At 48.3% G+C, this 26,272-nt stretch overlaps 1 protein-coding gene across 2 annotated transcripts; it reads right to left on the bottom strand.

Annotated features, from left to right (window-relative positions):
• Nucleotides 1-1,005: 1,005 nt before the first annotated feature.
• Nucleotides 1,006-25,242, bottom strand: HNRNPUL1 (heterogeneous nuclear ribonucleoprotein U like 1). 2 transcript variants are annotated; one of them, XM_082231019.1, is made up of 15 exons: nucleotides 24,983-25,242; nucleotides 20,558-20,695; nucleotides 18,879-19,128; nucleotides 17,801-17,874; nucleotides 17,512-17,651; nucleotides 16,407-16,506; nucleotides 15,436-15,548; nucleotides 13,992-14,258; nucleotides 12,816-12,938; nucleotides 11,558-11,686; nucleotides 8,699-8,867; nucleotides 7,177-7,524; nucleotides 6,337-6,581; nucleotides 3,809-4,003; nucleotides 1,006-2,138 (listed from the first exon to the last, which is right to left on the bottom strand). In XM_082231019.1, exons 1-15 carry the CDS (start codon nucleotides 25,164-25,166, stop codon nucleotides 2,022-2,024), a joined length of 2,592 nt encoding a protein of 863 aa, XP_082087145.1. In that variant the 5' UTR covers nucleotides 25,167-25,242; the 3' UTR covers nucleotides 1,006-2,021. The 2 variants fall into 2 exon arrangements, with proteins under 2 accessions (XP_082087145.1, XP_082087144.1); XM_082231018.1 differs by having other exon boundaries at nucleotides 3,809-4,006; nucleotides 24,983-25,241.
• Between the last annotated feature and the right edge of the window lie 1,030 nt (nucleotides 25,243-26,272).

Raw genomic sequence — 26,272 nt, forward strand, 5'->3', positions numbered from 1 at the left:
GTGACAGGGCTTGGTGAGTGGGGAGAGTCTGTGGCAGAGAAAAGTCCAGAATCAGAAGCAGCAGGAGAGGCCAAGAGGGGGTGATGTGTTGGGATGAAGAATTTCTCCCCCTCTTGCTGCAATAAGCTCTCCTTCCCTCCTGGTGTCCCAGAACTAGGAGAGGTATGACGTGTGAGGAGCAAAGACAGACACGCCAGTATAGCCTCAGATTGCTTGGGAAGGACCCAGGAGAGGAGGCAGCTTAGGCAGCTGTGGGAAGGTGGGCACCTTCAGTCTCCACAACTGCCTCATAGGGGCATTACCTGCCAAGAAGAGTTGGTGTGTTCATTAGACCTGGCACTCCCGCGTGGACCTTGTTTCTTCTAATAGTCTTTCAACTCTTTCGACACACGCCAACTCTCCTTCTTTTGATTAAGATTTGTGGCGCAGCGGTCTTTCAGTCTTTTAACAAGTTACTGTTCCATAATGTTCCAAATTCATGTTCCAAGTCAGCATTCCAGTTGTGGATTTCCATAGAAAAGCAATGTCGTGGGGTATATTTCACTAATTGTTTGGTGACTGTATAGTTTGGATCCTCCGAGATCTGAGCTCGCTCCCCTGGGCCCTAGGGAAGCCAGCCAAATCCAAGATTCACCCTGCTTTCACATTACACCATATCTTCTAATAAAGAGTTAACGTCACTTGATCTGTGTGATTTATTGCTGACCTGCTCCTGACAGGGACAATATTAAAGCCGGAGAACTATACTATTGGGGGGGGGTCACTAAGAGCAATTTAGGACTGGGGCCCTAATATTGTCCTCTGACCAAAATATCCAAGGTGATATTGAGATGGAGAATGACATCAATGAGGGACCCCAAACAAGAAAGCGCTGCATCAATGGGTGACTTCAGTTTAAAAGTTTTTAAATTTAAAGAGTGGAATTCCGTGTGCAGGTTATAGCTTTTGAATGTTGCAGTGAGAAGGGGTGTGTGTGTGTAGGTAACACAAGACACCAAACAAAGATTTAAAGTTCAATATTCACTCTTTTTTTCTTCCAAATACAAAAAGCTGTTACAATTCAACTCAACACAAAGCATGTGCAAAGTTACAGAAACTGAGACATTGTATAAAAAGTTACACATTGAAGATGATTTCCCCCTCTTTTTGTTTTCTTCTCTCCTGTATTGAGCAAAAAGGAATTGTTACCTTGATGAAAATATTAACAGCTGCTGACCCACGGTAAAAAGTTACATAAAAGTCTAAAAAAAAAAAATTCATAATTACCATAAGACAGCCATCTCTTCTCCCTCCAGTTTTAATAGTTATTTGCAGAAAAAGACAAGATAAAAACACCTCAAAGACGGGTGACACTGAACTGCAGGAAGAGTTTCCAAAATGCTTGGAATTGATGATCACTAGCAGACTTGTGCGAGGTGGGGGTGAAGAGAGAGAGAGGGTGGTGGTAAAATCCTAAGAGGGGCCCCTTGCACAACTCCACCCACCCACCCAACTACTGTAGAAAGGCTAGTGCTAAGGTGGATCTGAGCCTACAAAAATACAAGGATGTAAGGCTGAACATTCTAGCTTTTTCTTTGTCCAGAATTGTTTTTTTTTAAAAAGGAGAAAAAAGAATTGTCTTCAACAAGGAAAGGGATAAATGCAACTTCCTCGTGAGGGATGGTACAAAGGAAAGGAAGCATGCCTCTAGCTGTACAGGTAAAAACGCGGCCACCTTCCGAAACGACAGCAGTCTTTCCCAACTGGGGGAAACCCTCCAGGGGTTTTGGACTACAAGTCCCATCAGCCCCAGCTGATGGGCTGGGGCTGATGGGAGTTGTAGTCTCAAACCCCTGGAGCCCCCCCTTCCTCCCACAACAAGTTGAGGAAGGCTAAACTACAGAGAGGAAACACGGGAAGAGGCTCCTTCCCTCCTGGGTTTCCCGAGACAGAAATGCCCACTGCCAAGTTTAAAAACTTGCCAAAAGCGGCACAGCCAAGCTGCTCGCGCCCCCCCCCCTTCCGAGGATGGCGCGCTGCCATCACTGAGTGCTGGAGCCTCCCTGCGAGGTGCCCGTGTAGCTCCCGTAGTCGTAGCTGCCGTAGTACGGGGGCCACTGGTTCTGGTTCTGATAGTACTGGTTCCACTGCTGGGCGTACTGCAGGGAGAAGGGAGAAGGCTTGTCAATACAGATATCCAGACACCGGAGAAATGAAAGATTCCAATCCAATGCGCCAACCGGTATTTCTTATGCATGACTTAAAACAGAGGCAGAGAACCCCGGAGTGAATGCAGCCTTCCAAGCCTCTATAGCCAGCCCTCTGTCCCCAGACTGCCCCTCACCCCCTGGTGTGAATCCTGCCGGAGTGCTGTGCCAGGCTGGAATAGGTCCTGGAACCATAAAAATGCACTGGTGGGTGTGCAGAAACCTCTGGCTTCTGAATGGCTGGAATACAGCCTTCTGTACAAGGCTAGCAGCCCTCTGTGCCCACTTGTGTTTCTGTCTCTGCCCACCACTGGGATATGTGGGAAAAAAGGCCTCCAGGCCCCGATTTAAAATAAATGGGTGGTTGGAGAATCCCTGTCGATGCATCTCAAATTACACAAGGTTGGTCTTTCCCTTGCAAGCTCTCTTTTTAAGGAGGGCTGCTAAACGAATCCATCTCTGCTTAAAGCAGAACCAAAAGGGTATGCTTGCTTCTATGTGTATTCCATCGCTATGGGGTGAGGAACGAGAGGGAAGACTTCCGCATTTTGGGGAGCCAAGGTTCTGAGCTGTGCAACCTGTCCAAAGTAAGGCAGATGAAGCACAATTTAACCTGGTTCTGAGGAGGGAGGGGGGTATACCAGATACTGCAGCCCACTAGGTAAAAAAAAAAAAGGTAAAGGACCACTGGATTGTTAAGTCCAGACAAAGGCGACTATGGGGTTGTGGTGCTCATCTCGCTTTCAGGCCGAGGGAGCCGGCGTTTGTCGACAGCTTTCCAGGTCATGTGGCCAGCAGGACAACTGCTTCTGGCGCAACAGAACACAGTGATGGAAGCCAGAGCACATGGAAATGCTGTTTACCTTCCCACCGCAGCAGTACCTATTTATCTACTTGTACTGGTGTGCTTTCAAACTGCTAGGTTGGCAGGAGCTGGGACAGAGCAACGGGCGCTCACTCTGTTGGGGGGATTCAAACTCAGTGGTTTAGACACAGCACCACTTGTATCCCGCTAATCCACCAGGGAACTTATACAAACTTATACAGAACTATACAAAAGCAGAATTGAGCAGCTTCATCTAAAATATACAGGCCACAGAATTTCTCTTGGTTTAAGTGTGGAGGACTTCCACCACTGCACTAAACGCCCCTTGCGCCCATGTTTTTCATTTTCGCCCTCTGGGTCCCTCTCTGCTTTCCCACCTCCCAGCTAGGGGTATGGAGCAACATTCCAACCTGGCGATTCTGCGAAGCTTCAATAAATGAAATACTTCCTAGCCGAGCAAGAGCTTGGAGCCCCAGGTCTTGCCAGTCCAATACACCTGATGCCACAATGCCCTGAGCAGTTCCCCAGAAACATGGAGGCAACAAATTCATCCCTTCTCCACAATCGGGGTAGGAGCTATAAAATCTGAAACTCCGGCGCCTAACCTGCCTCATTCTTATTATGATCTAACAGCGTTTTCGCCCTGCTCTTTAAGCCAAAAAGGCTCCCAGAGGAGCTTATGGAAGCGAGGCTGCGAGGCCGAGACAGGTAACAGTGCAATCCTATAGATAGCATCACAGAGGTCTGCCCCGCTGAGCTGAACGGAACTTGCTCCCAGATTTTCCTTCTCACTCACCTGTTGGTACTGGTTGTAGTTGGGTTGATTGTAGGCTGGTGGGGTGGGGGCTGGGGCCGGGGCTGGGGCCGGAGCTGGTGCAGGCGGGGGCTGGCTGTAGCTTTGGCTGTAACCACTGTAGCTCCCATAGTTGTAGCTTGGGGCATATCCCCCTTGGCTGTAGCTGGATGGGGGGTTGTAGGGCTGGCTGTAGCTCTGCTGCAGAGGGGACAAAGGAATCGTTTTACGCACTGTGCTCTACCCATGCAAACACACCAAAAAAAACCACAGAGAGAAGCAAGCGAAGACCCAGTGAATGCAGAATACCCTGGGATAAATGACACCCTCCTGTCCCGGAGCTTTCATTATGGGGCAAAGGTTGTTTTCGTTTCAAGGGCTCCAACATTCTTTTTTGCACCTGCAAAATCCACCACCGTGGCAGGCCCCTCGCTTTAAAAAGTCCCACACAATACTCTTGACACTGGCACGCCCTGTCTGCCCCTTTCCTCCACAGGTCACCATGACACACCTACATACTTCTTCCTTGACAATGTCCAAACCCACCTGAGGAGGAACTCCCTCCTCAACGCGGAAAGTGATTCTAAAACTCTCTGTTGCTTTCCCAGTTTCGCTACTGTGCCTTCCACCAAAATGCAGTTCTTCGGAACTGCAGCCAGTAAACTCCCTACCAAAGGACCCAGAGTTCGCACGCCCAGAACTATGGTTCTCAGGGAGGGAACACAAGCCTATTTAAGCCATGGGTAGGCAAACTAAGGCCCGGGGGCTGGATCCGGCCCAATCGCTTTCTAAATCCGGCCCACGGACGGTCCAGGAATCAGTATGTTTTTACATGAGTAGAATGTGTGCTTTTATTTAAAATAAATCTCTGGCTTATTTGTGGGGCCTGCCTGGTGTTTTTACATGAGCAGAATGTGTGCTTTTATTTAAAATGCATCTCTGGGTTATTTGTGGGGCATAGGAATTCGTTAATTTTTTTCTCTCTTCAAAATATATTCTGGCCCCTCCACAAGGTCTGAAGGACAGTGGACCGGCCCCCTGCTGAAAAAGGTTGCTGACCCCTGGTCGTAGGTGTACTTACATGGGATCAAGCCCCATTGAACCCCAACGGCACTTACTTCCAAGTAAACATGCACAGGACTGTGCAGTTAAACTGGACTGGTAGATGGGTCCCATCTGCCCTGGTCTCAGCCACTGTTCCTATGCCTTTTCGTGTGCGCCCCACTCTGCCGCAGACCAAAGGAGATGCCTGGTGCCTGCTGTGCTGCTCATTCCTTGAATCCCCATCAGAGGAGGAGCTGCTAACACAGTGACAGCAGAAGCTTTCGTGGACTAAAGAGCCTAGAAGCTTGGCCATCCCTTGCACTAGAATGGGGGGGGGGAGCCCCAGCCAGCACGATCAACAGTTGCAGGCAATGGGAGTTGTAGCCCACGCCCTGTGGAGGGGAGCACATTGGCTGCCCCTGCCCCAGAGACATGGGCAGGAGAAAATGACTTGGTTGCGACGGCACAAGCAGAAGAAAAAAGAGGAGCAGACAGTTAACAGCATCAATTAGAGGCTGTTCTAATCAAAAAATTTACAAAGCGTGGGAATGCGTCAAGGATTACATGAAAAGAGTTGGCTTCGGAGCCTAAAATTAATATGCAATAGTTTAAAGGGTGCAAGGTTATAGGATGATATTGAAACAAATATGGAACAACAATTATAAACAGCTGTTAACGCAACAAAAAACAACAACAGCATGTAAAGAAGATCGCACATGGGTGAAGGGAAACAACGGGTTTAGCGGGAGGGAGGTGAGGGCATTAATTGAAAATTGTTAAAGATATATATGGGACCTAAAAGATTAAGGATAAGGAACCAAAAGGAGGAGGCAAATATTAAGGAATAGTAAAAAAAAGGGAATCTGAGAAGAATCAGTACAAACGAAAATATGAAACTCAAGGTTTTGTTATATACTGTTTTGTCTTGGATGTGAAGTCTTCTGTTGTAAAGATTGTACATAAAATGAATAAAGAAGTATCAGTTACAGATAGGTAGCCGTGTTGGTCTGCCATAGTCAAAATAAAAAAATTCCTTCCAGTAGCACCTTAAAGACCAACTAAGTTAGTTCTAGGTATGAGCTTTCGTGTGCATACATGACTTAGCCATTTTTCACCTTCTCACCCCTTGCCTTTTCCTGTAAGACCTATTGCAGTCGTTAAGAGTCGTCAACAGGCTCATCTCAGCTATCTGCCAATCTCCCATTCCCACCACCCTTCTGAGTAATACCCCTCCCCACCTTCTCTCTATATAGAAGGATCTGGCAACTTCTGTTTCAGTGTATCTGAAGAAGTGTGCGTGCACACGAAAGCTCATACCTAGAACTAACTTAGTTGGTCTTTAAGGTGCTACTGGAAGGAATTTTTTTATTTTAAAGAAGTATCTTATAGGACAGTTTGGACTGAAGAACTTTCCCCTCCTCCTTTGGCCTCCCCAAGGAAGGTTTCTGTATTTCCCAAAACAGAAGGCACCCCCCCCCTCGCCTCACCTGTGGTCCTGGGTTGTAAGTACTGGGAGGTGCAGCTGGGGCCGGGGCAGGCGCAGGGGCAGGGGGCATGTTGCTGCTGCTCTTGTACGTATTCTGGTTTCGCGCCGGGCTGAAGCTGCTCTGCTGCTGGTTGCTCCGGTTGTAGTTGCCCCGGCTGTTGTTGTTGCTGTCTCGGTTTCCGCCTCCCCAGCGGTTCTGGTTGTAGCCGCCGCCGCCGCCGCCGCCACCACCGCCCCTGTTGAAGCCTGGATGAAGAAGCCACAGGTAGAAGGTCAAGCGAAAGCCAGTATTTTACAGCCCTTCCTTGTGGTGACCGACTGGATCGGGAATATTCTCATGCAGGCGCCAGAGCTAGTGTCCTGCAACGACGTTTATGTCTTTTGTCTTTTTTATATTGTGATTTTATGTTGTGTACTGCCCTGAGATCTATGGGTATAGGGTGGTGTACAAATTATTTTATTTTATTTTATTTATTCATTCATTCAATCAATCAATCATTCATTCATGGCTCAGAGGTACAGTGAGGGGGGAAAGTATTTGATCCCCTGCTAACTTTCTCTGGCTTTTGTCTTCTGGGTGTTTTTCCTGTTGTTTTTCTGTCTCTCACAGCTACAATGAACCTACCATTAAAATTATGGACTGGTCATTTCTTCGTCACAGGGCAAACAGGCAAAGGGGATCAAATACTCCCCCCCACACACTGTATGTCTGCACAGTGACCAGGTTTATGATGAAGGCGAGACCCAAAACAGCGTTCCCGACTCACAGAATCCCTTGCAGGGTATCTAGCACACATTACAAACATTCCCACATGCAATGGGTCCACTGGTGTCAGCTTACCTCCTCCTCCTCCGCCGCCGCCGCCACTACCTCTGAACCCTCCTCCTCCGCCGCCACCGCCTCCTCCTCCTCGATTCTGGAAGCCACCCCGGTTGCCCATAGGCGGACCTCGGTTCTCGAAGCGCTGAAAGCCACCTCCGCCGCCGCCACCACCTCCTCCTCCTCCGCCGCCTCCTCCACGGCCACGGAAGCCTCCCCCGCGGTTGTCAAAGCGTTTTTCAGGTGGCGGGCCAGCCTTCTTGCCTTCCTCGTTGTACTGCCTCACCAGCTTCTCCGCTTCGTCCCGCTGCAGCTCGATGTAGACCACCGCGTCCAGGAAGTCGCCGGCTTCCGGCAGCGTGAAGTTGGCTGGCGCAGAGGGAGAAGACAGACACACACGCGCGCGTCAGTCCCCGGTGGAGAAAAGCCGAGTGGAAGAGGAGAGGGGGGCAAAAGGGAGGGAGCGGGAGCTGCGTCCCGGGGCTCCAGGAGAGAAGAACGGGAGGGAAAAAAGGAACAAGTGGGAAACGCTGAGGAAGCAGAAGCAATAAGCCAAAAGCATTGATGCATAGAGCTGGGAGGGAACTCGAGGGATATCTAGTCCAAACCCCGGCAATGCAAGAATCCCAACTGAATGGCATGAGAGAGATTAGCTCCTCCCTTCCTGCCATGCTACAGTCAGGGGGTGCCCTACTGGTCTCGTGCAGAGGATCGCATTGGTGCAGGACCTCATATCTGATTGCATGAGAGTATGAGAAGTTATGCCCCCCTCCATCCCACACACTACTTTACAAACACCCCCTCACATTAATCCAACCTGCTGGGAGTTGGAGAGACCAGCTGCCAGTGCTACGTGTCTCAGACGAAGTCCAAGCCCTAGAGATTGGAGAGCCAGGATCAAACCTCCCACTTGGCTCAACAGCCCATTTCTGCCTATCTTGCAACACAGGATTGCTGCGAGGACCGGTTTTCCCGTTCCAGGGCAACCATTGAGCAGGGGCTTTACTCATCTGTCCCATGATATTCTCACTGAATATTGCTCCGTTGAGATTTTGGCTGCCTCTATGTCAAGGCCTGCTGCACTCTGGCAAAGGCTACCCAGCTACGGTGTAGCAGGAAAAGGATTTCCACCGGAAAAGTGCCAAAGCTTACATTTCTAATCACACTTCCTTGGGGAGCCGAGTCCCACTGAACATACGGGGACCTGCCTCCAAGAAAATGTGCAAAACCCCTGACCCTCAAGTTCCAGCGTTTCAAAGGCAGCAGTTGTGGCGCAGGCTGTCTCGTTTGGCGTGATATGCCTTCTGCATCTATCCTCTCCCACAGCAGCCGTGTGCGTGGGCACCTGCGGCATCGCTGGGTGGGCAGAGAAAATGAAGCGATAACTAGGGGGTAGATAGAGCAGGTGGAAGGGAGCCAAAAGGGAAAGCTGGAAAGATCTAAGGGATCACTTTAAAGAAATCCTCAAACGATGCACACGGTCCCCTTATCGCCTGGGTCCTGCGGAGGAAAGCGATGGGTGCTCCCCCCTCTAGGATCCTACCTTTCATTTCTAACACTGCGTGGTCCGGCACATCCTTCCCCTCCTCATCCGTGCGTTTCACTGTTCGATCTTTTAAATCCTCGTCCGTGGGACAAATTACAATAGCCTTGCGCTGGAAACCTTCAAAAGGGCGCATTTTTCGTCTCTGGGCAGATCCATAAACGTTTGTCTAGCAACGGCAAAAAAGAAGAGGCAAAAATAAAACCGGGTCGTTACTTGTCAGTCTGTTGCGATGTCCGTCAGCGTTTTCAAACGACCCCCCCCCCCGCCCACCTATGGATACAGAAGGATGTGTGTGGATCACTGGCTGTGTGCGACACCCGACTGGGAGCCATCCCCTGACTACTAACCTACCTTTAAGGCTTTCCTCCCCAGTTTTAAAGGATAAAAACAGCAACGCACACCAGTAATTTGCAACCGTTTGCAATTCAAATGAGATCTCCTGGGGTGCCAGTCTAACAGAACAGAGTCTGCTTTGTTCAGGGGGGAAAGGGGGCAATTTACAAGCTAAAAACACAGATTTAGACATCTTAAACACAAGTGGCAAAAAAGGAGTGTTCGGACCCATCCATTTAGATGTGTTATTTAAGCCTCTGAGGTACAGTCACCCAAGCGCTAGAGTTAATAAAGCCTAGCAGGCTGGTTAAAAAACCCCCACACATTTCAATTCTGACCTCTAGGTCCTTTTGGGTGGGGGGCACACATTAACTGTCCTGCTGAATCAAATCAAAAGGCCCATCTATTCCTAGAGGGGTGAGAGAGCTGAACAAAATTTCACATCTGGCAACCAATGTGCCCCTTTGGTTTCAGGTATTACCTGGGTAGATGAATCTAAAAAGCCCAGGACACAAATTCAAGCAATGTATTTAGTGTTAACTCTGGAAGTGTGTGCTCAATTCCGACCAAACTAAGACCCCCTAAAGCACAACATACATCAGGAAGTTTGGTCTAGTCGAGAATCCAGCATACACTTCCAGAGATAATGCAAAATACATTATTTCTGGTAAATGAGCCACCATAGCTGCCAGAGTCCCAGGCTTTTTAGACTCGCTTACCTATGTATTATCAGGACGCAGGTGGCGCTGTGGGTTAAACCACAGAGCCTAGGGCTTGCTTATCAGAAGGTCAGCAGTTTGAATCCCTGCAACGGGGTGAGCTCCCGTTGTTCGGTCCCTGCTCCTGCCAACCTAGCAGTTCGAAAGCACATCAAAGTGCAAGTAGACAAATAGGTACTGCTCTGGCAGGAAGGTAAACGGCGTTTCCGTGCGCTGCTTTGGTTCGCCAGAAGCGGCTTAGTCATGCTGGCCACATGACCTGGAAGCTGTATGCCGGCTCCCTCGGCCAATAAAGCGAGATGAGTGCCGCAACCCCAGAGTTGGCCACGACTGGACCTAGTGGTCAGGGGTCCCTTTACCTTTACTACCTATGTATTATCTGAAACCAAAGGGATGCATTGGTTGCCAGACGTGATATACGTTGACATTATTTTCAGCTCCCCTACCCCACTATCCAGCACTGTTTCCAATCATGGCAAACCCCTCCCCCCCCCCCCGCCAGATGTTTCCAAAAAGTTCACTAGCAGTGGGTGAAGGCGGCAGCCCTCTCCTGTTTGTACCAGAATCCGACACTTAGGGAGGGGCTGAATGCCAACACAGAGGTTTAGTTTAGCTATCGCAGCTAATAGCTGTCAACAGACCTAGCCTCCATGAATATCTCCCATCTCTTTTTGAAGCCACTTGTGAAATGAAATCAAAGCCCTTTATCAAATCCCTTTATCACAAAAGGAGAAAAGGCCACTTGACTGCAGCAGGGTCCGAGACAATAAGATTTTTTAAGACTGAGGCTGAGCTCCCCACTGCCTTCTTCTGCCTTAGTGATTTTCATATGAAAGGATTAAACCAGCCTTCCCCAACCTGGTGCCCTATAGATCCTTTGATTATAGCTACCATCAGCCTCAGCACAGGCCAATTTTAATTCCCTTTCTATATATATTTCAGCTACATGGTAGCTATATGGAGCATTATGTATACGTGGCTTTGGGCATCTTTGAACTGCTATCTGTTCAGGAAAGCTTTTAATGTTTGATATCGTATTGTGTTTTAATTTGCTGGAAGCTGTCCAGAGTGGTTGGGGGAACCCGGAGAGATGGGCATCATATAAATAATATATTATCAAAATCATCCTCATCCCTATTTTAAACCCAAGCACCATGACAAAGTGCAAGAAGCTGCCGCAGACTGATAAAGTGTAAACTCTAGTACTGTACCACTAGTGAAAGGTGGTTTTTGTGTGTTTTTTTAAGATTTCCTTGCTGTGCTACTTAGAACACGTTGCTGCTCAGAATTCGAAAGAAAGTCTAGGGTGGGGAGGCAGAAGCACTCTAACCCAAAGTTTGTCTTCTTCCTTTTAAGCCTGATTTGACCCAACTGTTTGCATGTTGTGCAAAAGCAAAGTAGCCATTTGCTTCTCAGAACCAGGCTCTTTGGGGTCTTCCCGAAAGTCACCTACCTGGTTCTCTTGCACTTACCTTAGCTTATATTCAGAAGCCCCAAACCCCACAGCTGAACTCCTGTTTTACCTGCATCCATTTTAAAGCACAGTCTGCCGTCTTGCTTAATGTGGTTAACAGCTACTGCTTACTATATAGGTTCATTTTCATGCGACAGGTTTGGAGGGGAAGAGATGCAGGGGTACATGCCTGTAAAATTCCTGGTGCAATATACACACACGTGCACAATGCTTGTTAAACAGCTCCAGGAGTGAATGGAAGATGACCTGTTTGCTGCCCTGCTTGGAGTAGTGGGGCGTCTTCAAAAAACGTAGACAGAGAAACTGCTCAACGGAGGAATCGCTCCGTACCTGATCCAGGATGTAATTTCGCTTCTTCCGTGCCGCGATTTGGATCAGGCGATTCAGGCACTGTGTCGCTTGTTGGATGAGCACGTCCCAGCGGCCAGCGTAGTTGCGTTGGCGTCGGAGTCCCATTACCTGAGGGAAAGCAGGCTGGTTAATATCTCCGGGGCAGCCTCAAATGATTTGGATCAGCTCTCTGGCTGTTTTGGACTACAACTCCCATAAGCCCTAGCCACTGCAGGACCGGCATGATGTATGCATCACACTCAAATGTTTTGTCCACGAAAGCTTACAGAGTCCCGAAAGGAGAAAAGAGCCATTCAATGGGCCTGGGAGGCTTCTGTTCAAAATCTTGGAAATGGACGGAGTAGCTGTAGATGTAGCAATACTTGGCACGCATATAACATATCTGAAATAATGAAAGTGTCCTGCCACTAACAATGGAATGTAGGTGGGGCATTTTTGTGATCGCATACTGCTAGCGTTCCACTGCTTTTTTCTTTTTCTAAAGATATATACTGTACATATATATTAGCTACTATAAATCAGAAAGATCTGATCCGCCTAGCGCGCCCAAGGTCTGACAGCAATACTGTCACTGCAGGAAAAGGAATGAATGATACAATGGGTGTCATGAAATTCTATTCAATGATGATCTAGAGCAGAACTCCAACATATAGTTAGCGGAGTAAAAACTTAAACACGTTGCAGGATATCCCCCCCCAATAGACCAGGGGCAATTAATATTTCATCCAGCAGAGCTTTACTGTTATTGAAGGCAAATGAGCACAATGGTTACATATCCGGAACATTCAGGATTGGCTCTGTCCATAAGAAATCCAGTTGCCGCAGATTTAAATTAAACTTAAAATAACTTATAATAAGTCTAAAGCTTAACACTAAGCATACAGAACACCACACCAGAAGTAAAAGAGAAGCGAAGCCCAGGCTCCTTCTGGCCCTACTTTTATAGTCAGCATGACCTTCACAGAAAGACATGGGAACCAGTTTAAACCTGTACTAGCTTCTCTGAAGGTATAACTCAAACATCACGAACCTTCTTGCTTGTTTCTTTCACACAGAAAAGCTCCCAGAACCCTCTTGAATTAATAATAATAGGAAAGATCTCTACACATCAGATCAATACTTTCTATTCCAAGCAATGCAAACTTACAATGGGAACATGGATATTGATTCTTGCACCAGGAGCCAGGAAACTAAGAAAGGAGTGTAAGGCAAATCACTCCAAATGCTGCCACCTTACCCTCATTTTGTCCATGATGGCGTTTGTTCCCAGAATATTGTATTTCTTGCACGGATTGGCTGCAGCATGCTTAATGGCCCACGTGGTCTTCCCAGCTGCAGGTAACCCGACCATCATTAAAATCTGAAACAAATGCACCAGTCAGCTTAGCACATCACATATAAAAGTGCCCAAGTCAGATCCTAAGAGTGAGCCAACACTCCCACTTTACAAATAAAGGATTGTGTTGTGGAGCTGATGTCAAAACTCAGTAGTTTTGTGGTCATGGCTTCACGCAGCACAATGTTCACAGGGCCCCCAACCTTCCCTAACCCAGCTGGAGTTCATTCCAAAAGAAGAAAACTGGGGTTACAGCAGGATCCAGTATCCCAGGAAGATAGGCACCAAACAGCTGTAAAAAAGCGCCCAAATAAGAAAAACACTATCAGGATGACAGCTGCATAGAAAGAAAATAAAACTGTATTCCCAGTGCCTTTTTAGAGGTCACTCCTGTCTCTCTTTACAATTAGTAACACCCACTCAAGGGTGATGGCTGTTTTCAACGCTATAAGGTTTTTAAGATGTCAAGCAGATAAACAACTACGCAACTTTCCAAAGACATCCGAAGGCAGCCCTGTATTGGGAAGTTTTCGATGCTTGGCAGTGTTTTTATTATGCTGGAAGCTGCCCAGAGTGGCTTGGGCAACCCAGTCAGATTATAAGTTATAAGTTATAAGTAATAAAACCTAAAGTAGCTAGGATTCTGCTCATCTCTGAATGCCCCTAAAAATAACAATAATAAAAGCTGAGAAAGCTGAGACGGAAGAGACCAATCTCCCCCAAACTTCCTTTACGCTAGGCCAGGGGTTGTCAACCTGGTCCCTACCACCCACTAGTGGGCATTTCAGGATTCTAGGTGGGCGTTAGGGGGTTCTACGGCACAAGCTGAATCCTCCTTCCATCAAGCACTGGTGGGCGGTAAGGAAATTTTACCATCAAGAAAGATGCATTAGTGGGTGGTAGGTATAAAAAGGTTGACTACCCCTGTGCTAGGCTGAACATCTGGCTCATTCAACACTGTTTGCAAGGAAAGGCTCCGTTCATGTGATCCGTCAACTTGCGTGAGCAGGGAAATGAGTTCAAAAGAACAGGCCACAATTTCTGCGCGTGGGAGCCTGGCTTTCAGGCGCCACCTACCTCACATTCCGTTTTGCTCTTTGGTCCAATTGTCCCCCGAACCCGCTCTGACAAGGGAAGGTGCTGGATGAAGGTGAACCCAGGTGGGACTTGGAAGAAGGCATCCTCCCTCTGGCCGAAGTTGAACTCGATGGCGCAGTTCTTCACCAGGACGTGAGGAAAGAGTGCCTGGCCGCCCAATGCCTCCTTCCGCAGCCGGTAGGCCACCCCTAGCCATTTCCCGTTCTTCATGTAAGACATTTCGACATCGTCGCCACACTCAAAGTCCTAAGACCAAGGAAGGAATTAGAAGCCAGTGCACGACCTCCAAAGCAATAAACTGTAGCTGTTGCCCATTGCAGCACAGGTGGCTAGCTTGTGGCCCTCTGGGTGCTGCTGAACTACAACTCCCAACATCCCTTGCCAGTGGCCATGCTGACTGGGGGATGATGCCAGTGCACTATGCCAGTCATCTGGGGTTCCTTTTTAAGTCAGCAGAATCACCCAAAGACTCTTTCAGAATCTTCTTTCTCAGTTCAGCTCAGCTGTTGGTGAATTCCCATTTGGGAAGAAACACCTCACTGATTCTAGTTTGATTCTAGTTTGACTTAAATAATTAACATTACAACTTATACAACTACTGGTCTAAGGATAACAACAACAACAACAATTTATTATTTATACCCCAGCCACTCTGGGCGGCTTCCAACAAAATATTAAAATACAATACTCCGTCAAACATTAAAAGCTTCCCTAAACAGGGATGCCTTCAGATGTCTTCTAAAAGTCTGGTAATTGTTTTTCTCTTTGACATCTAGTGGGTGTTCCACAGGGCGGGCGCCACTACCAAGAAGGCCCTCTGCCTAGTTCCCTGTAACTTGGCTTCTCGTAGCGAGGGAACCGCCAGAAGGCCCTCGGCGCTGGACCTCAGTGTCAGGCAGAATGATGGGGGTGGAGACGCTCCTTCAAGCGAGGTTGTTTAGGGCTTTAAAGGTCAGCACCAACACTTTGAATTGTGCTCGGAAAAGTAAAACTGTGTTTAGTGAAATATTCCTCCTCTCTGCTCTTCAGCAGAGTAACAACCCAACCCCAATCTCTCCTTCAGAACATGTCTAAAAAAAAGTCTGTTGCTAAAGAAACCTTGTTATTGGGGGAAAACTTGTTGCTGGGGCAAAACTATGCAAGGATCACTTCAAGCGTATTTTTAGACCACACTAAAAACCTGTACCTCAGCAGCACTTGGGAGGACCATAAGTTAGCCACCCTTGACCTAAATATTTGGTGTTCTCCCTTTCCCCAGTGTTAGAATTGTCAACCCATGCAAATAAGGACGGCTTCAGCATTGCCCCCCATGACATGCACTCTGATCACATGCGCATTTAAACAATTTGATTGCGTGTGGGACAGTATGCATCCGCGCAAGAGGCAGAAACATAACTTCCACGGGACCACAAGCCACACTCACCACGAGGCAGGTGATGATGTCGTTCTCCGCAAAAGTTTCCCCGTAATTTTCAAACTTGCTGTTGGTGGATTTCTTCCCTGTGCCGCCATAGCCATAGGAGTGAAGCTCTTCACCTAGCGAGACAAAATAAGTCAGCAGAAGCATAAATGCAGTGTTGTCTGCAAAGAGACATCTTTATCATGGCAGCCTGCCGACCAGACATGATCCTGTTCACCCCAGGACTCCTGTTTCAGAAACGGCATGATGTTTTTTGAGCTTCGCATATCATTTCTTTGACTACATCAAGAGGGGCTTGAGAAGTACTCCTCTAAGATGGCACTTGCCTGTGGCTACTGTAGCAACTTTTCATTGAAGGATTTAAATAAAACAGGGTTTTTTTGGTGAGTTTTTTGCTCCCTGATTTAAAAAGGTACCTGTGGAGTTCATACGAAGCCCCCAATTGTTTCACGGACTATTGACCCGTACACCACTAATCCGCTGCCACCAACCAGGTTTTCCCCGGTAAAACACTAAGTATCAGAAGTATCAGCCGGCTTCTTAAGTTAACAAACAGCGAGGATTGTAGTTTATTGCAAACACAAATAAACTTGAAATGCATTCGAAACGCTGTTACCCTTTACCCTCTTAGTCTCATTTTATCCTGTCTCTCTCCCCTCACACAAGAACCAACTGCACTAACTGTCTCTCTATTTCCATCTGTCTTCCAACTGCTATTTCCCAACTGTCTAAACCTCTGGCTAAGCCTTTTAAAAACAGGTAGGCTTCACCTCTGGGCTTTTCTATTGGTCTGCCTATTAACCCTTTCTTTTCCCCCCTGTACAGACATTTCAAAAAGAACGGGCAAACGCCACAGTGCCCGTGGATAATAATTAATGTAGCCAACTGACTATAGTTGGGGAATGATCTTTAAGAGTTGGGTGCCATGTCCTGAGTTCTGGCTCCATGTTCAGCAGCTGCAAGGTCTCTCTTACCTAACTGGGTGCTGCAAGAATCCAGCGACCACCCGACTCGCACCACGTGAGGATCGGGCTCAGTGGGAGGAAGATGCTTGACAGATATCTCTTCGTTAATCTGAGGACAAAAGGACAGGGATCCACGTCATGAGACATCTTGAAGTCACAGCTTTCCACTTGAGAACAAGGATGGATTTCTAGAGACAGAGAGTTTGCTCCACACACTTTAATGTGTGTTTACAGAGAGCACCTTGAAGAATGGGCGAAGGCAGCAATCTGGGGACACAGACTTACTGCAAAGGGTTTGCCGCTGCTTCAAAGCAAGGCTATTTTAATGAGAGGTTTGCGAGTGAGCACAAGGTACGAACCCAGAGCGAATTCTAGCTGGAACTGTTAATGACACTGAGGAAACTTTTAGCTGTCAGAATTGCAAATACAGTGGAACCTCGGTTTTTGAACGTAATTGGTTCCAGAAGACCGTTCAACTTCCGAAACATTCGAAAACCAAGGCACAATGGGCAGTTGAGAAAATTGAAAAAATTGAAAAACACGCAGTGGAAGCTTTTCAACTTCCGAGGCACGTTCGAAAATGGAAGCAATTACTTCCAGGTTTTCAGCATTCGACTTCCAAAACGTTTGGCTTCCAAGACGCTCAAAAAACAAGGTTTCACTGTACAGTTGTACCTCGGGTTACATACGCTTCAGGTTACAGACTCCGCTAACCCAGAAATAGTACCTTGGGTTAAGAACTTTGCTTCAGGATGAGAACAGAAATCGTGCTCTGGTGGCGCGGTGGCAGCAGGAGGCCCCATTAGCTAAAGTGGTGCTTCAGGTTAAGAACAGTTTCAGGTTAAGAACGGACCTCTGGAACGAACTAAGTACTTAACCCGAGGTACCACTGTATGTAAAAATAAAATGAACGTTTTTGCAAAATTTTGGGTGGCAAGGGGGTGGGGAATAGACGTGCAGCAGAATCAAGGAAATTGAGCCCCTATGAGTTGCCACAGTATTATTTAAAGCACAACACCAGTGGATATCAATACTCACAAGCCTGCCTGTCTTCATCCATGCAGCAACCCCCCCCCCCCGAGCAACTCTAGAACCAAAAAGTAGGCTCCCTTACCTTCATTTCGTAACAGACCCTCCCTCGCCTTGCCCCATAGGTGGCTCGGGCACCTGACCACAGGAAAGCGAACCCTTCTATGGTCAGAGGGTAGCCGCTGTATCGGTCACGGGCAACTTTGAAATGCAGGTCGCAATTATCTGGAAGGCAAAGCCAAAGGAGAAGTCAGAAGCACACACCAGTGGCTGCTACCACCCTCCAACACCCCTTTTTTCCAGTGGACGTTGAGAAGTTCAGACAAGAGGGAGGCTTTGAGCGATGGCACGCTGCTACCACCCAGGAAACTCACATGTATCAATGGCCACCAGTGACTCATCAAAGTCCTCTTCGTCATCTTCAGCAGGCGGCTGAGGAGATCGGCCCCTGGAAAAGAGTGGCAGCAAATGCAGGCCCCATAAACCCATTTCATGGGCTCAAGACACAACCTGCAAGGGAAGCTCGCAAGGAGCACGCGTTGACAAATGCATAGCAGCTGGTTCCCACCCTGGGTCACCAAAGGCACTGCTAAAAACAAATTCTGGATCATCAGATTGCTTTAACAAACCTCAATAAATTATACCTCCACAACTACAAGCCCCTGTGGTGCCAAATAAACAAAGACCTAAAGAGATGGAACAACACGAATTCCACTCTCTCAAACAAAATGGCCATGATCTAAATAACCACCCTGCCAAAACTAACCTACCTATTACAAACCCTCCCAATCTGGATTCCCCAAATCCAACTCCGCAGATGGCAGAGAAAACTACACTCCTTTATCAGATTGCTTTAACAATTACCACTGACCCACGATCAATGTGTTTACATATAATCAGGATTTACATCCCACTCAGACATTTTTGTTATGTACTGAAGTTCTCACCCCGGGCCAGCAGGGGGATACTGTAGATAGTTATGCAAATGAAGGATCGAAAAGTGACGTTCAGTGATTGGCTAGTTTTAGAAAATGGCAACAGTTAGAATGTTCTGGAGCTCTATTATAAGCAGGCTGACTGAGCCCCTCAGCTTAGTTCTGTTCTGACATCTGAATAAAGAAGAGCTGTTTGAAGAATCGCTGTGTCGTCTGCTATGTTCGCCCACAACTTAACAACTTCATAGATTAATTTTAATTAAGCATTATTCCCACTTCAGCATTTAAGACTGAGGTGTCAGTCAAGAAGCAGCCACTCTTAAAATCCTATTTTTCAAAACGTTGTAAATTCTGCCAGATATACAGCATCCTTTGAGAGTTACTCAAATCCACAAAGTTTAAAGAATGCACTTCCCCGACTGAGATGCACTACGTATCTGCTTCAATCTCAATGGCACCCATGGGTTAATTTCCACCCTGTTGCTGCTGCCGCCCGCAAAGACTTGCCTGAACGCACCTCTTATCATCTCGGTGTTCGTAATATCCGCGCCCCCGGGACTCCTCAGCTGGCCTCTTGCGGCCTTGCTCCTGCTGCTGCTGCCAGGGCTGGGATGAGTCGGAAGAGCCATAATTGGAAGGGGGTGCACTGTAGCCAGAAACTGAAGTGTTGTAGTTGGACGCAGGTCCCGAGGAAGGTGCGCTGTACCCAGAAGCTGGCATGTTATAGCCAGAGGCTGGCTCCTCTTGCTTCACTTCTGTCTTCATTTCTACACTCAAACAAAACATAACCCATTCAATTGGGAAAGGAAGCCTTTATTCTGAGGTCACAAGTTATGGGCATGGAAGGAAGTACCGTATTTTTCGTCCCGTAAGACGCTGCGTCCCATAGGACGCACCTGGTTTTTTTGGGGGGAAATAAAGGAAATTCCCCCCCCCTTTATTTCCCCCCCAAAAGCAGGTCGGGGAAACAGAACGAGGTCGAGGAACAGCGGGATGGCGGCGCTGCGCCTCCCTGCTGTCCCCCAAGCTTGTGGGGCTGGCCGATGTCTGCCCGGCGCGAGGGGCGCTCTGCTTCAGGGCGTCCCGCCCACCGGGCGGCAGGCTGCTATCTGCAGAGTGGGGAGCCAGCACCGACCCCTCTCGCTCTCCAAGCTTCAGCAAAAGCCTGCATTCGCCCCATAGGACGCACTCAGATTTCCCCTTCATTTTGGGAGGGGAAAAAGTGTGTCCTATAGGGCGAAAAATACGGTATTATTACTGCCATTGGGACTTGCGAGGCAGAACCAAAGCCACCAATCCCCTAGATCAGTGGTGCCCAAACTTTTTTCAAAGAGGGCCAGATTTGATGAAGTGAGGGCTGACCAAAGGGCCAACCAAAGTTGTTAAGCTTCTTTTAGGATTGAAGTTGGGTTTTTTTGGATTTTACCCAAAAAAACTGCCACTGGGGCCAGATTAAACTGACCAGAGGGCCGGATTAGGCCCCCGAAACGGACTTAGGACATGCCTGCCCTAGATAAAACAACCCATGTTACGCACTGAAGTTCCGTTACACTCCGACATTACAGCAGAACACGGGACATGAATAAGTTAAGTGGATATGCAAACAAGAGGGCAGTTCCGCTCTGTGAATTCTCTGGGGACAAAAATCCACAGAATGGAGTCTGGGGCGTCGCTGAAAGGGGAGGGGAGATCTGCCCCTCACGAAAACAGTGCATTATGTGGCAGAAGAGGCAGGCGCACCACCACCAGAAGCAGTGGACTTCAAATGCAGCCATTTACTGTACCCCGGATAAACAAATTGCTACCTTTTACTTACCTGGGGGGCAGGCTGAGGGAGAAGACGGATTTTTTAAAATCAGGAATTGACAGTTGGGTGTCTCGGGCTTCGCTGGCAGGGACTCTTATCACAAGAGACCAATGTGTGGCTGTATATATGGAGATGTTCTGTGATCCCTATAGTGTCTGAAGGGCATTCATGCCCACCAGAAGGCTGTGCATTTCACCAGACAATATGAAATACTGCTCTGGGCTCCTTCCTCCACCACCAAAAGTAAATACTTATATATATAAAAAAGGAACATCCCAGCTGCTATTGAAAATTTCTGCACCAGGCCAAGGGAGTGCTACCTATACAGTTACAAAGATCAGCACGTGATAAAGGTCTGGGGTTGGTTTTTTTAAAACACCTGACTGTACCTGAATGTAAGCCAGAATGGTCTTGGTCTAGAGGTCTCCTCTCGTACCCAGATTCGTTCTCCTGTTTAACGTTGAAGTGCTCGTATGGCTGGTGGTATCCTTGCATGTTGTCCTGATGAGTGTTGTCATGGGTGCCATCTTGAAATGGGAAAGGCAAGAACATAGGTCAGGACCGCTGTTCCATTCCACGCCCAGCTTTGAAAAAACAACGGGGAGGTTGGAAGCATGTGTGCCAGCGTTTCTTGACTGCTAGATGAAGGCTGGAGTGGCGGTCTAGGCTCAGCAAGGCCAACCAAAACATACAAAATGGGTGAGGATAGCAGGGTTTTCCATACGGGTTGATATTGACCCCCTGGGATTGGTGTGACTGGGCAAGGGGCGAATAAAGACCATGGGGTTGAAAGGGCCATGGGGTGGAAAAGTTGACAATCGTGCAAAAGGTTTAATCAGGAGCTGTAAGTCTCAGAAATACAGAGCATGAGTACATACAGTGGTACCTTGGTTTAAGAACAGCTTAGTTTATGAACAACTTGAATTAAGAACACTGCAAACCCAGATGTAGGTGTTTTGGTTTGTGAACTTTGCCTTGAAAGCAGAACACGTTTTGCTTCCTGTTGAGTTTGTTCCATTTGTAAACTGAGTCTCCCGCTGCTATGGGAAAGCGTGCCTTGGTTTAAGAATGCTTTGGTTTAAGAACAGACTTCCAGAACGGATTAAGTCCGTAAACCAAGGTACCACTGTACATATTTCACATCCCTCGTCAACAAGGAACCTCTGCATTTACTAAGACATAATAGTTTCACTTGTTTTACTTCCTTGATATATATATAGATATAGATATATATGTATGTATTACATTTCACAATTGTTAAAGCTGACTGAGGATTGATAAATGTTGATCATATTTACACATCTTCCTTGACTTTCATTTATATTCCTACAAATTTGGGTTGGGGTCGATGACATATGCTCATCAAGGGATCAATGAACTCAGAAGTTTGAGAAATGCCAGTTATAGATTATCAGCAGAATGAAGCAGCTGAAGATATCTGGAGTGTACATTTCAGGATGCAGGCAGCAAGTGGGTTTCATGTCTGAAAGTCCCTCCCAGGGAAAGAAAACCACTTTACGTAATTTGTTTGCTGCATGGCTAATTGTAAATGTCAGGGACAAGCAGGTTTTGAGTCTCCCCTTCTCCCACACATACGGCTTTTCTACAAGAGGTAAATTTTACTTCTCTCTGAAAAGGAGCTTTCAAGCCCCTAGCCTGGAAAAGCATCACTGCATGATTTTGCCATGTGCATAGAGGGCTTCTGAGGAAGGAAGAAAAGCAGTGGGTGCCGTACACACCCTCCACTCTACACCATACAAAACAACTGCGCTTCATGCAGGAGACGCTCCCATATTTCAGTCCGAAGTGCACAAACGCAGAGGCATCAAGTTGCATATCCCCGCTGCATATTCAGTCACTTTTACACCAGATTGATAATTCCTCATCACAGCACTTCCTCTGCCTGTCGCAGCCCCCAGAACTCATATTTCACAATATACAGTGGTACCTCGGGTTACATACGCTTCAGGTTACACACCCCACTAACCCAGAAATAGTGCTTCATGTTAAGAACTTTGCTTCAGGAAATTGGGCTCCAGCGGCACAGCGGCTGCAGGAGGCCCCAGTAGCTAAAGTGGTGCTTCAGGTTAAGAACAGACCTCCGGAACGAATTAAGTACTTAACCCGAGGTACCACTGTACACTGTACTCATTGGTCACATGCATACATACTCGTAAAACTCCAAGCGGAAGTCAGACCAGAGATTTTACAAGATGACAAGCCATGGTACTAATCATGCCTGGGTTGGGATGTTTGCAAACATGAAAGCAAGGCAAATTGCTTGCCATCCTATTATCCTAGGCAAGAGCATTACAGTCATACCTTGGGATAAATGTGCTTCACGTTAAGTATTTTCGGGTAGCGTTTCACTTCATGCAAATGCGCAGATGGTCAAAATGACGTCATGTGCATGCGCGGAAGCGGCAAAACGTGACCTGCGCACGTGCAGATTGCGTTCGCTTCAGGATGCGAACGGGGCTCCGGAACGGATCCTGTATGCATCCCGAGGTACCACTGTATTTGAGAGGATGGAGGAGGCCACTGCTGAATCCCCAGGTACTCTCTTTTCAAAGCAGCATACTACCTGGTAACTCAACTCAACCGGAATTGCCGTACTAGCAAAATCATCAAGAGCACATAGCTTTTCTGTAGTAAACTTTACAGTGGTACCTTGGTTCTCAAACAACTTGCAACCCAAACACTGCAAACCCGGAAGTAAGTATTCTGGTTTGTGAACTTTTTTCAGAAGCTGAACATGCTCCGTTTTGAGTGCCGCACTTCCGTTTTGAGTGTTACGGTGAGGTTTGCCTGTTTTTGTTATTTATTTTGCATTTTTGTTTTTGCGGCTCTTTTTGTTTGGTTTTTGTGGAACCCAGATCAGCTACTGATTGATTTGATTGTGTGACTGTAGTACATTACATTGTTTATTGCTTTCATTTTATGGATCAGTAGTCTCGTTAGATAGTAACATTCGTGTCATATTGCTGCTTTAGGGGTTGTTTTTAAAAGTCTGGAACAAATTCATCCATTTTGTGTTACTTTCTATGGGAAAGCACGCCTTGGTTTTGAACGCTTTGGTTTTGGAACAAACATCCGGAACGGATTAAGTTTGAGAACCAAGGTACCACTGTAATAACACAAAGCACCCTTGATACATCAGGGCCCAAGGTCTACCTACTCCAGCATCAAAGTGGCCACCCAAACACACTCAGGTCCTACTTGTGGGCATCCCATAGGCAACAACGCTCTCCCTGCTTGCAATTGGCAGAGGCATGCTGCCACTGACAGCAAAGGGAGTACACAGCCACCATCCCTGCAAATTTCCTCCAGCCACGTGACACCCGTTTGTTCCCAGATTTAGACACAGCAGACATTAGACAACTTAGGTGAAACCTAGACCTGTCCCAGGAGCCAGGTGTCAACAAACCAGCATCCTGGCTTTTTCACAATTCATAACAGGTAGTACCACCTCTCTCCAGAGACAAGGCTCAGCTGTGATTCTCATGGGGAAATAACAACACAGGCTCGCAGCACAGAGCTGCACCAGGCCACTCCCGCAGGAGTACTAAGCACGGCTGCAGCTCAGCTGTTACAGCATCTGCCCTGAATACAGATGGTCCCAAGTTCAATCCCCAGCAGCATCTTCATGCAGGAAGTTGGAGAGACATTGGTCTGGAACCACGGAGAGCCGCTGCCAGTCAGCACAGACAATACTAAGCTAGGTGGACCGTGGACCTGGCTCAGAATAAAGCACCTCGCTATGTCCAAGTGAGTAGCTCAGTTGGTTAGATTGTGGTACTGATAACGCCAAGGTTGCAGGTTCGATCCGCGTATGGGAAAACTGCATATTCCTGCATTGCAGGGGGTTGGACTAGAATCAGGCATGTCCAACTCTTGAGAAACTGTGATCTACTCCCAGTATAAAAAAACTGGCAGTGATCTACCCATTGTGCAGAGACCCACTGTCATTGGAGGGAGGAGGAGTATGCGTGGGGTGGGTGGATTGCCCAGAGTTGAGGGTTTTTTTAGGAGGGAAGTGCCCAGAATTCTCGAGCTTTTTGGGGGGAGGAGTTTTTTAGCTCCACCCCCCGCAACTTTTTGTATGCGATAAGGATCTCGCGATCTACCAGGATCAGCCAGGAATCTACCGGTAGATCACGATCTACTGGTTGGACATTCCTGGGCAAGATGATCCTCAGGGTCACTTCCACCTCTACAATTCTATGATTCTATCATAGAGCTGCTCCAGGAGACCCCGAAGTCCCTTCAAGCATGAAGCAGCTGCACCAGGGAGGCTCCCGCCTGCCAGACACTCTCTCATGATGAACTATGCCAGAAAGGCAGAGCTGCTGCAGCTGCGCCGGGGAAGGAGAACAGAGGGAACCAGAAAGCAGAGTGGCACCGTGCACGTCTGTGCTGCGAGACAAGAAAAGCCCCGCAGCAGAGCTTCACCAAGTCGCCAGTCCTTAGGCTGAACTCCGAGATCGAAGCGGGACCCCAGATCGACGCTGCACCGGGAGGCCCACGTGCATTTCCTAGGCAGCGGATGCACCGAGCTGCACCAGGAAGACCACATGCCTCTCCCGGGGAAGGAGAGAAACGGGTGCAGCGGATCCCCAGCGCGGAGCTGCAACAGGAAGCCAGCCGTCCCCAGCGCGGAGCTGCACCGGGAGACCCCCGTGCCTCTCCCGGGGAAGGCGAGAAACAGATGGACCGGGTCCCCAGAGCGGAGCTGCCCGGGGAGGGCGGAGGCGCCGATCCCCCCGCCTGGCGCTCCCCGGCGCCGAGGCTCCCGCTCCTTCCCCGCCGCTTACAATGTCCGTCCGGCAGCTGCTCCTGCTGGTCGGCGCCCGCTCCCGGGGCTCCTCCGCGGGCCTCCTCCGCTTCCAGCGCCGCCTGCAGCCGCTCGGCCAGCTCCGCCTTCAGCCCGCGGGTGTCGAGGCCCCTCCGGCCCAGCTCCTCCTTCAACTCGTTGACGCGCAGCTTCCGCACATCCATATCCCCCCCCCGCTCAAGCCCCGCCGCGGGGTCGCGGTTGCCCGGCCATCGGCGCTCCGTTCCGGGCTCGGCTCAAAATGGCCGCCGCCGCCCTCCTCCCCTCTCAGCGCCCCGCCAGCCATGCGCCGGTCTCTCTGGTTGGCCGGCCGCCCGAGGGAGGGATGAGAGGCGCCCGCTGATTGGCCCGCGCCTTCCCTACCTCTGCCTCCTCCTCCCTTTTCCCTCCGTCTCCCGCTCGTTCCGCCGCTTGTGGAAGAGGCCCGCCCATTGGACACGGGAGCGAGCCCGTCTACAAAGAGCTTCTTTATTGGCTAACGGTGGCTCGTCCCCTCACATCCCCTGCTGTAGGTAAAACTAGTCGGAGGAGGGGAAAGGACTGATTGACGAATGAGGGAGGTTGGACCAACTTTTCAAGAACCAATCAAGAGTCCTCTTCCCTTCTGAGTTCTCATTGGTTGGAGTACGGATTTGTTTGTTTGTGGAGGGATTTTTCTTACTTTTCCTATTGGTTGAGCCCTCAAGGGGCTTTATTCTTGCCGACGAATGGCCGTCATCAAGATATTCCTTGCGGGTTGCATTTGTGTCTAGAGTTTCCATTGGCTGAGTTCTTGGCGGGAGGCATTTCTCTGGGTGTGTCTTTCTTATTGCCTGAGGCTTGGAAAGCGTCTTCTTGCAGATTGTTATTTCCCGTCTGAACTTAATTCGTGCTCCCACCGTGACCCGCTTTCCTCTTTAGACGGGGGAAGGCGTGTTACGTAACATTTCAGTGAAAACAAATAAAGTTATATAAGCACCTCACACCACCACAACATCGGATGACGTAATCGTAATGTCATCCTATGACATCACCATAATAACATGATGTGGAATAATGAACATCAGATTGTAGAAGCACAAATGTTTCCCCTCCCAAATAGCACCAGGAAAATCACTATTTATTTTCTGGTTCTGCTTCGGTGCCTTCAATTTTATGTCCCATAAAAATTCCATCCAATATTCCCCCCTCTCCCATCTAATTCAGATTTACTGTTTCTGCATTGGTTCTTTTCTTATCCATTTTAAATGGGCAACATAACATGGGTATTTTGATTAGAATGGCACATCGT

Source organism: Podarcis vaucheri (genome assembly GCF_965113315.1).
Source record: "Podarcis vaucheri genome assembly, chromosome: 7".
In the NCBI taxonomy this organism is placed as follows: domain Eukaryota; kingdom Metazoa; phylum Chordata; class Lepidosauria; order Squamata; family Lacertidae; genus Podarcis; species Podarcis vaucheri.

What these genes read in the sequence shown, in the direction of transcription:
- HNRNPUL1 (XM_082231018.1), bottom strand. Translation starts at nt 25,166, where the DNA reads ATGGATGTGCGGAAGCTGCGCGTCAACGAGTTGAAGGAGGAGCTGGGC. An exon ending in GCAGCTGCCGGACGGACATT is followed by an intron (nt 20,696 to 24,982) that starts GTAAGCGGCGGG and finishes TCCCATTTCAAG; the next exon opens with ATGGCACCCATGACAACACT. An exon ending in GGGTCTGTTACGAAATGAAG is followed by an intron (nt 16,507 to 17,511) that starts GTAAGGGAGCCT and finishes TTTTGTCCTCAG; the next exon opens with ATTAACGAAGAGATATCTGT.